Source organism: Anser anser (assembly GCF_964211835.1).
Source record: "Anser anser genome assembly, chromosome: 29".
Taxonomy (NCBI): Eukaryota; Metazoa; Chordata; class Aves; order Anseriformes; family Anatidae; genus Anser; species Anser anser.
The window spans coordinates 1,962,960-1,973,847 of record NC_139750.1 but is presented as its reverse complement, the minus strand read 5'-3'; the positions used below and the strand labels follow the sequence as shown (position 1 = coordinate 1,973,847).

Sequence of the window (10,888 nt, the reverse complement as noted above, 5' to 3'; positions counted from 1 at the left end):
CTGCACGGGCAAGGACAGGACTCAGGATGGCATCGCCTTTCAAAAAGGAACTACCTTTGTGATTCCCTCAAAGGGTAGAACTCCTGGCTGTGTCACAGCTTGAGTCACTGCACTGTGAATGCTGACCAAAGTCCCACCATGACAGATGCAAACTTGTACTTCCCTAGCAGCCACTCCCTCTAGTCTTCCTGAACAACCATTGACAGTGCAGACTCAAGCAAACAGAGAAAAAAGGGAATGCAAGAATGCCCATGCTGTACAAACTCAACGACGATGATACATGCTAGCAAGTAATTGGAACACGAGCTGAGCACCAGCTCATCACAAGCACCAGATTCATGCTTAGTTGGTTTGAAAGGACTGAGAACAGGGCGTTAGAAAAAGCATAAAAGAAGGAGCTACATCTTCTCCATGTGGACTCAGCAGCAGCAGCCCTGCAGAATGACAACCCATCTGGCCGCTCATGGCTTGGACAAATGTACAGTTTGCTGCTTGAAGAACTGTCTGGAAGGCCATGCTCAAAGAGTCTGAGTGAAGAGATATCAGTCCAGTTGGTGGACAGTCACCAGTGGCACTCCCCGGGTCTCAGTAGTGGGTCCAGTTTTGTTTACTATTTTGATGGATGATCTGAATGAGGAATGAGTGCACCCTCAGTACATTTGCAGATGATAACAAGTTAGGTGGGACAGTTGATCTTCTTGAGTGTAGGAAAGGTTTGCAGAGGCATCTGGAAAGGCTAGATTGATGGACTGAGTCCAGTCACAAGACATTCAACAATGATTAAGTGCCAGCTCCTGCACTTGGATCATAACAACCCCATGCAGCAGCATAGGCTTGGGGAAGAGTGGCTGGAAAGCTGCCCAGCAGAAAAGCACCTGGGGATGTTGGTCAACAGCCAGCTGAACATGAGCACCCACCCCCTGTCAAGGGCATGGATACTGACATCTTCCAGTAGATCATTTGTGCTTATGAGATCACTGTCAGCCGAATATCTGATAGGCCAGGAGCAGGCCCATGGCAGGTGAATGTTCCTGTGATGCCAGTGGTGCCTGAGTAGCTGACAGGCCTGAGCAAACATGGCCTGTGCTAGACACTGTGAGGACCCTGGTGCCTGAGAAGCTTTTAGGCCAGGAATAAGCACATGGCTTGTGTGGGCCTGTGGGAGCCACAGGGATGTCACGTCAGTGATGGCACCCCAAGCTTGATTACTCCTGCCATCCAACAGAAACCCCAGGCACCTGTCTACTGGTGCATCACACTTGTTCATAGGTGAGCAGAAAGCAAAGAGGTGTCTATGTGGTGCTCAGGTCAGTGGTGCCTGTGGAGCTGACAGACCAGCAGCAGGCCCACAGCTCTCGTAGGAGCTTGTGAGGTCACTGGTGCCTGAGAAGACGACAGGCAGAAAGGAGACCCATGCTGGGGAATGTACTTGCGATGCCACTCTTGACTGAGTAGCTGATAGGCCAGGAGCAGGTGCATGGCTGTATAAGTTCTTGGGAGGTCACTGGAGCCTGACTACCACTATGGCGAGTATGCATCAGCTGCACGGATATCAGAGAATCACAGAATCGTAGAATGGTTTGGGTTGTAAGAACCCTAGTGACCATCTAGTCCACACCCCCCTTGCTACAGGCAGGGACACCTTCCATTAGGCAACACGTGCTTACGAGGTCATGGTCAGCTGAGGAGTTGATAGGCCAGGAGCAGGCCCCTGGCCTGTGAATGCCATCTGGATGCCAGTGGTGCCTGTGTAACTAACAGGCTGAGAGCAAACATGGCCTGTGCTAGATGCGGTGAGGACCCTGGTGCCTGAGAAGCCAGTAGGCCAGGAATAAGCACATGGCTTGTGTGGGTCTGTGGGGAGCTCACTGGTGATCAACCAGCTGATAGGTCAGGGCAATGCCCATGGATTGTCCAGGTACCTGTGAGGTCACTGGTGCCTGAGGAGCTGGCAGGCCTGGAGCAGGCCAAGAACTTGTGTAGGTGTTTGTGAGGTCATTGCTGTCTGAATACAGGCCAGGAGCAGGCCTATGGCGGGTGAGGATGCTATGGCATCACCTGGAGCTGGGTTGGACAGAATCATGAAATATCCCGCAATGGAATGAATTGAAGATCAGTGAATCTAACTCCAGCTTCCAGACTAAAAAATAAACTAGATGTATCTAAAACACTATAAAAGATATAAATATATATAAAAACTATAAAATATATATTTTTATAAAATTTATATTTTTATTAGGCATGTACATTTATATATTATATAGAAATATAATATAATAATATGTAATATATGATATATGTAATATATACAGTATAATATATATAATATAACGTGATATAATATATATTTTATATAATATATACATTATAACAGATAATGTACAATATATAATACAATACAATATAATATAAAAATATATATTTTCTATATTTATATAAATATATATTTTTATTAAAAATATATATGTATATATATAAAACTATGTGTATCTAAAAAATAAACTATATGTCTGAGAGCATTGTCCAAAGATTTACTGGATTCTGCCAGGCTTGGTGCTGTGAGGAGGCTGGGAGGCAGCGCAGGGCCAGGCCTGGGCACGGGGCCAGGAGGAAACCACCGCCTTCCTGCCCGGGCGCCATGTCACGTGGGCTGCGGTTTGTGCACCTGCAGTGGCAGGCAGGCTCCAGCTCCCGACCCGCCGCGGGGAATAACGGCCCCTGGGTGACACGCTGAGAGCCAGGGAGACGCCTGAGGCTCTGGGCTGCAGCTCTGCTGCCAGGGCAGGCCCTGGACCAGCTCTGGCTGCTGCCAGGACCCCACAGGAGGCTCCCTGGGGAGGGACGGGCCAGCCAGCGCTCCCGGCATGGGGCTCGGGCCCTGCCCAAGGGCCTTTCCCAGCTGCTGCTGCCAGCACAGCGGGGGCTGTAGCAGGGGCAGGGGCTGGGCCCTTCCCAGCCTGACACAGCCCCGCTGCAGGCCCAGCCCCGTGGATCCCATGGCGCAGGGACGGCCGGACAATCGCACCTTGGGCTCTTGGACGCTACAGCTCAGGAGATGCTCCCTGCTCCCGCTCCCCACAGCGGGCTGCAAGGGGTGTCAGACCCATCTGCCCCCACACCCAGCCCTACCCCACGATGATCTCCCACCGCAGTGATGTGAGACCCGCAGCGGAGCCGTCCCTCATATATGGTCATGAAGAGCGCTGGAGAAGTTCATTGGAGAGCTGGGCTGCGTCGGAGGGGAGATAAGTGCCGATAACGTCTAAAAAGGTGCCTGCTGCTTCGATTGGCTCCTCCTGCAGCTGGGACAGCATCTGCACAGATATATTGCTCCCTCATCACCCCCATTGCCTTGTGGGTCAGAGGAGCTTCAGCAGCAGGACCGTGCTGTGAGGGCAGGAGCCTCAGAATGGGGACAGAGGGACTCCTGTCCCCTTGGGTGCTGTGGCTGCTCCTCTGGGTGCAGCCTTGCAGAGGTAAGTGCCAGCTTCTCTGTTCCACAGCCCAGGTCCTGCAGGCAGCAGTGGGGTCATTGGGATCAGTGGGGTTGTTTTCCAGGCACCAGTGAAATGAGGGGTAGAAGGTTCTCAGTCTCTCAGCCCTCTGCTTTAACCTGTGCCTGTCTTTGTGGGAGAGAGTAATCCATTTCCACAGCTGCCATGTTTTTGGCAGCCCATGCCTTGCTTCATTTCTAGACATCTTTTCCTTGGGCACCCTTTTGGGACCCCTTGTTCCCCAGCACCATGCCTCTGGGTCTGGAGGAGGCCCAGACAGTGAGAGTGGCCCTCAGTTATCTCCAGGGTACAGCCACTGTCTGGTGTGCCCCAGAGGGGCTGTGTGCTCTTCCCTGCCCCTGGGATCTGGGGAACACTGACTCCAGGAGGGCAGGTTGTGTCCCATTAACAGAAGAGGACTGGGGCGTCTGCACCCATAGGTGGTAGAGAAGTGTCCTTCTTAGGGGCCCTGGGTCTGACAGCAGGGATGGGGAAGGGACATGGGTTGTTGGTATCCTTGTGATCAGCTCGGACAGTGGGTTTGGGAGATGCCTGTGGCAGACAACGGACAATGGAAGCTGCTCAAGGGCATGGGGCTCTTTGGGGGACACTGGGATGGGGAGGAGTGGGAGCCCTGTGCAGGGCTGGGGGCTGTGTGTGGGTGGGCATGGGCAGGGACAGGGGGCCACTGGGGTGGGAGGAGGTGTTGAGGGCTGTGGGGCAGCAAATAGTCCAGGAAGGCTGGAGCAGGGTACCCTCAGCCCAGCATAGCCCATGGGGAGAGGAGGGACCCCCACTGCCCCAGTGACAGCCCGTGGGGACAGGGCTCCCACCCTGGGAACAGTGACTCTCCCTGGGCAGGGGGCACTCCCAGACCCAAGTTGTGAGGCTCGAAGCTCTCCTGACCCTTCCCCTGTTGATGTTTGAAGGGGCTGCGGAGGTGAGGCTGGCAGATAGTGGCAGGCGCTGTGCTGGGAGAGTGGAGGTAAAACTCCAGGGCCAGTGGGGGACCGTGTGTGGTTATTCGTGGGACATGTCCAATGCTGCAGTGGTTTGTAGGCAGTTGGGCTGTGGGGTTGCTCTTGAAGCTCCTCAGTATGGATACTTCGGGCCAGGATCTGGCCCCATTTGGATGGTTGCTGTTGAATGTCATGGCATCGAGTCTGCCCTGTCTGACTGCACATACGCAGAATGGGGTCAAACAAGCTGCAATCACAGGCTGGACGCTGGAGTGACATGTTCAGGTAAGGACTGAACTTGTTCCCTACCTCTGGGATGAGGACACTTCTAAGGGACCTGGCTGTGACCTCAGGAAGCAACAAGTGGACACCAGAACATGGCTCTGTGTGTCAAGTTGCACTCTGAGATGGCTCTGTCACTGCTGGTGTCCCTTGTCCCTGGGGAAAGCCCAGTGGGAGCACACCCAGCCTGGCCCTGAAGCTGGAGCAGCCAACCCTGGGAAGGTGCCCGGGGCTGGGAGAGGAAAGCCCCCACCCTTCCCCATCGTGCTGGCTGGTTCCCATCTTTCTCCTCCCGTTCGCCCAGGCCCTGTCTGGCAGGCTGGTCCCTATGCCAGAGGAATCTAGAGCAACTCCCCCAGCCACCAGCAGCCTCAGGGAAGGGCGTGCAATGACCCAGGACCTTTGGGTTGTACCCCCAGCAGACAAGAGAACCTCGGCCAAAGCAGGGGGGCTGCTCAGAGGGCAGGAGCACTGGGCTTAGGCAGAGGGGCAGGGTGGCAAGTGGCACCTTGTTCCTGTCCCAGGGTCACACCATGAGAGCCAAACCCTGGAGACATGGCCCCTCCAGGCAGTGCCAACACATTGCCCAGCCTCTCCTGCCTGCCCTGTGATCCAGGGGCTGTGCCAGCACCTCCTGGCTCTCCTCGGTGCCTGCCCCTGCACCAGGAGCTCGTGTGAGCCCAGGGCTGCTCTCTGCCTGCTCTCCTGCCCTCTGCCCAGCTGGTGGCTGGGGACGTGCATGCCTGGCACCACACGTTGTCCCTGCCTGAGGACCCCCTTTACCTGCTCCCCAGATGTGCCCCATCTAACAGCAGCTCCCCAAGAGCCCCAGCAGCCCCTGGGAACAGAGGGCTTTTCTGGCAGCTCCAAGGGGTTCCTCAGCCTGGCCTGAGCCCGGCAGGTCAGAGCAGGCTGCAGCAGCCCCCCAGTGCCTGGGCCCATTTCCCTGGGCCCACGTGCTGCGGGTGCTGCAGTGCTGCGTCTGTGGCCGGGCAGCCCAGGGGCTACAGGCAGCAGCAGTTTGTCTGAGCGGTGCCTGTGGCTGGGGGCTTGGGAGAGAGGGCAGCCCATGGGTGCTGGGCTGGTTTCTGAGGAGCAGAAGGGCGGCCCTGACCTCTTTGTGCCATCGACACCCACTGAGAGCTGCTGGGCTGGTCGTGAGGCTCTGCATGTGGCCACCTTAGGGATGAGGTGGGAGGTGGGTATGGAAGTGCCAGAGGGCTCTGGGAACTCACAGGTCTCCTTGGTTGCTCCAGGATTTGTCCAGCTGGTCAGAGGGAACAGCCCCTGCTCAGGAAGTGTGGAGGTCTACGACAGGGACCAGTGTAAAGCTGTCTGTGACTCCCACTTTGGTGCCAAATCTGCAGAGGTGGTCTGCAGGGAGCTGCAGTGTGGCACAGCCCTGTCCGTGCATGGGGCAGCTCACCTGGGAGAAGGGGCCGGTCCTGTCTGGGACAGAGAGCTGCAGTGTGTGGGGAATGAATCCGTCCTCTCCTTCTGCCCCACGGGAGCAGCCAGGGACCAGCCCTGCACCCACAGCAATGGCACTCATGTCACCTGTACACGTAAGGACATGGGGTGTGATGGTGCCCACTGGATCTGTGGTGGGGGCAGGGTGGGCACTGGGCTATGCTGGGTGGGGGACAGTTGGGGTGAGGTGGTGGTCTGCCGCCCTAAAAGAGTGCTGCAGGAGGAGAAAGGCACGTTGTCCCATTGGCCTCTCCTGCAGCTCCTGTGGGAGCAAAAGCACAAATGTGGCCTCTCTCACCCTCCTTTGTCCCCAGAGTACACAGGGTTCAGGCTGGTGAACAGCAGCACAGCGTGTGCGGGCAGGGTGGAGGTCGAGGTGCTGGGGACGTGGGGGACCCTCTGTGCCTCCCGCTGGGACCTCTCGGACGCCCACGTTCTCTGTCGGCACCTCGGCTGTGGCTTTGCTGAGTCCATTCCTGGAGGAGGGCATTTTGGGAGAGGAACCGGCCCCGTCTGGAGAGACTCGTTCCACTGTGACGGGACTGAAGCCCACCTGGGGCAGTGCCCGGTGACTGCCCTGGGGGCCTCGCCGTGCTCCCACGAGAACGCTGCTGCTGTCATTTGCTCAGGTGAGTGCTGGGCAGTGCTACAAAGTCCATTTGCCCCTGGTGTGTGACAAGGCCACCCGCAGCTGGGGACCCCATGGCAGCGCCTGGCTGAATTTCTGCTCTCACCAGGCCCGGCTCGCCCCATGTCCCTGCGGCTGGTGGGCGGAGGGAGCCGGTGCGACGGGCGCGTGGAGGTCTTCCAGCACGGGACGTGGGGCAGAGTCCTGGATGAGCAGTGGGACATGCAGGAGGCCAGCGTGGTGTGCCGGCAGCTGCAGTGCGGAGAGGCAGAGGCAGCCTACACCCCTGTGAGGGCCGAGCGAGGGCTGGGCCCCGTGGGGCTGCACGGGGTGCGGTGCACAGGGCACGAGGCTGCCCTGAGCCTCTGCAACACCTCCCTGCCCGAGAGCACGCTGTCAGCAGGGATCATGGAGGACGTAGGGGTCGTGCGCCGGGGTGAGTGGTGCTGCACGTCCCCCAGGTGTGGGGCCAGGTGGGCAGCCAGCCCCTGACGGCCGGGGCTTCTCCCCGCTGCAGGGAGCCGGCGGGTCCGGCTGGCGGACGGGGCCGGGCGCTGTGCCGGGAGAGTGGAGATCTACTACCAGGGGCGCTGGGGCACCGTCTGCGACGACGCCTGGGACCTGGCCGACGCCGCTGTCGTTTGCCGCCAACTGGGCTGCGGAGGGGCCCTGGAGGCAGCCGGCTCCGCTCGGTTCGGGGAGGGCTCTGGGCAGATCTGGCTGGATGGCGTCAACTGCTCCGGGGCCGAAGCTGCTCTCTGGGACTGCCCTGCCGAGGCCTGGGGGCAGCACGACTGCGGGCACAAGGAGGACGTGGGAGTCGTCTGCTCAGGTCTGTGCTGGGAGTGGGGCTGGGAGCTGGGGCCTGGGAGGCTGGGGTGAGGGCAGAGCCAGTCAGGGCCAAGGCCATCAGTGGCTGATGTCCAAGGACATCGCTGGGGCCTTTCCTCCTTCCAGAGTTCATGGCCCTGAGGCTGGAGAACAGCGACGGCTGCTCTGGGCGCCTGCAGGTTTTCTACAACGGGACGTGGGGCAGCGTTTGCTCCAACTCGATGACTACCGAGACAGTGTCACTGGTGTGCAAGGAGCTGGGCTGTGGGGACAGAGGGCAGCTGGAAACAACCTCAAGCTATGCCAAGCTGTCTGGCACCGCGTGGGTGGATCATGTGGAGTGTGGGAAGAGGAACAGCTCCTTCTGGCAGTGTCCCTCTACTCCCTGGCATCCGCAGTCATGTGATGACCTCCGAGACGAGGCCCTCATCACCTGCAATGGTAACTGCATGGGGACGTGTGAGCAGAGGTCAGCCCTGCTCTCTCCTACATGACCCCCAAAGCAGTCCCTTCAGCCCAACTTTTCTTTTCTTTGGGACATGGACAGAAAGGCCGCAGGTGGCTGCATGCCCCAACTCCACGAGGTGCACAGGTAGGGAGCTGCCCCTGCATGTGCCCCCCTCACCTGGCAGGGCTGTCCCAGCTGTCCCGGTGCAATGGGAGGTCGCTGCCTCCCCAGACAGGGAGAAGATCCGCGCCGTGGGAGGTGAGGACGGCTGCTCGGGCAGAGTGGAGGTCTGGCACCGCGGCGCCTGGGGGACGCTGTGTGACAATGCCTGGGACATGCGGGATGCCGAGGTGGCGTGCAGGCAGCTGGGCTGTGGCCCCGCAGTCTATGTCCTGGGCCAGGCTGCCTTTGGAGAGGGGACGGGCCCCATCTGGCTGATGGAGTGCAGGGGGACGGAGCTGTCTCTGCAGGACTGCTGGGCCCAGCCAGGGGACAGCGGTGTCTGCCAGCATAAGGCAGATGCGGCTGTGCATTGCTCAGGTGAGCAGTGGGGCTGGGAGACATCACTGGGGGCTTGGCAAGGAGCTTGCTTGGGTGTCTGCCCTGCTGGATCCTGGCATGGCCCAGCAAGGGTGTCCCTGCAGAGTGGGAGGCTGGTGGTGGGTGGGGAGCAGCCTCTGTGGGGCTGGATGTCCCCGCACATCCCCTGGGCTGCCTGCACTGGCCTGTGAGCGGCCCAGAGCAGTGGTGCTGGGCCCTGTCCCTGCCACCCTGCCCAGCCCCGCAGAAGGGACAATTCAGGTGGCACATGTTGGGGCCTTCTGCCAGGGAGTCTGCCTGGTACCGCAGCCCCAGCCTCTCAGCCTGGCTCTCCTTCTCCTGCCCTGCAGCTGCACCCAGGACAGCAACACCCCCCCCACGAGCAGGTAAGTTGTTCTTCCCCTGGGGCTGGGTCTGCCCATGGCCAGGCTGTGACCCACAGCCAGGGGAAGGGGCTCCCTGCTGGGCTCTGAGACTCCCAGGAAATCCAGGGATCTGTGGGAAGTCTTTGATGTACCCAGCAGGGTGGGAGCTGCTCCATCACCCAGCCCTGTCCCCCCCAGCCCCTGCTGCCTTGTGTGGTCAGGAGTGGCATGTCCTGCCCCCAAACTCTCCCTTGCCTGATGCTGCCCCTGCCATGTCCCTGCCCATGCAGATCCCCCCGGGGGCCCTCTGACCACCACCAGTGAGAGACTCTCGGTGCCTGTCATCATCTGCATCATCCTAGGGGCCCTCCTCTGCCTGCTCCTGGCCCTCCTGGCTGGGCAGGTGCGAAGCGCCAGGGCTCAGCACAGAGGTGGGGCCTTCCCCAGTGGTCCTGAGGGGGAGATACCTCCTGGCAGGGCTGGGTATGCTGGGGTGTTGGTATCCTGGGGCACAGAAACAGAGCTGTGTGCTGCCCCCTGCCCCATGTGCTGCCCCCGTGAATGATAGACCATGGGGCACCAGCAACAAGGGGTGGAGAGAGCCCGGATGAGTCCTGGGTGAAGGAGAGAAATGGGCGAGGTGGACTGGGTGAGACAGGGACTGTGCACTGCTGGCAGTGCTCTGGGCAGCACTGGCAGGAGGAGCGTGGGGCAGCAGAGTCCATGATTGTGGAGTCAGCCACCCCCCAACAGGGCACGGGCTGTGCTACTGATGCGTGGGGCAGAGATGGAGCAGCTCCATGGGGAGGGGAAGTGCAGGAGCTGGTGCAGGGTCTGCACTGGGACGTGACCCAGGGAACAAAGCGGCACAAGGGCTGTCTCCAAAGGGATGGTGCGAGGCTGACGCTGCCCCAGACCATCTCCATGGGGATGCTGCCCTCCCTGGGGTTGTGGCCGCAGTACCAACAAAACACAGTGGGGCTGTGCTGTGGGGACAGCCCTGTGCTGGCCCAGGGAATGGGGCTGGGGGAGCCCAGTGGGGTCCCGTCCCTCTCTGCCCATCCCCAGACCAGCCCTGCCTCTGTCCCCAGGCTCCGGGAGAGCTGGGGAGCCCTTCCATGAGGCTGTGTATGAGGAGATCACTTACAGCCTGGCATGGGAGAAGCAGCCGAGGTTCAGTCTCTCAGGTGGGTGCGTGTCCCTGCAGGGGCACATCTGCAGGGCCCTTTCTCCCTGCCCCAGACCAGGGCTGTGCCCTGCAGCTCCTGCCCATGGTCCCTGAAATGCTGGGGCTTTCATTTCTGTGGGAGAGCATCCAGGTGCTGATCCCCACCGAGGAGCTTCCTCCCCACCAGCTCTGCCCATCCCAGAGGGGACAGCCCCTCTCTGCCTGGCCCTGCATCCTGGGGACAGCCAAGGGCTGAGCGAAGGGACTTTCCCAGGGCAGCTCTGGGAGCCCCTCTGAGAAGGGTTTGGTCCCAGAGGAGCTGGGGATCTCCTCCCCATGCAGCCCCAGCTCTGTTGGTGCCCATCCCCAGCAGTGCTGACCACCAATCAGGGCAGCAGGGCTCATCCCAGAGCTCCCAGCTCTCTGCAGGCTCCTTTTCAGAGGGGTCCTTGGCCCAGCTGTAGCCCTACCCCAGGCACAGTGAGGAGGAGGATGGTCTGGGGCCAGACCCAGGGATTGGAGGGGGAATGAGAGGAAGGGCTCCATCTCTCCTGCCTGCAGACAGACAGACAACAGTGCTGCTGAGTGCTATCATCAGAGCTGGAAGGATGAAGGCTCTGCTGTGGCCTGACAACAGCAGCATGTCAGCCCTGTGTCCCCGCATACCCTCCCATCCTCTGCTCTGCACGACATCCCTTCTCAC

At 59.7% G+C, this 10,888-nt stretch overlaps 1 protein-coding gene across 1 annotated transcript; it reads left to right on the top strand.

The window, feature by feature from the left end:
• Window positions 1–5,939: 5,939 nt before the first annotated feature.
• LOC310887767 (scavenger receptor cysteine-rich domain-containing protein SCART1-like) lies at window positions 5,940–9,291 on the top strand (the record flags this gene model as incomplete). Its single annotated transcript, XM_083813936.1, has 5 exons — window positions 5,940–6,300; window positions 6,520–6,834; window positions 6,943–7,269; window positions 7,324–7,714; window positions 7,919–9,291. The coding sequence occupies 5 exons, from the start codon at window positions 5,940–5,942 to the stop codon at window positions 8,841–8,843; spliced, it is 2,319 nt and encodes a 772-aa protein (XP_083670062.1). The 3' UTR covers window positions 8,844–9,291.
• Between the last annotated feature and the right edge of the window lie 1,597 nt (window positions 9,292–10,888).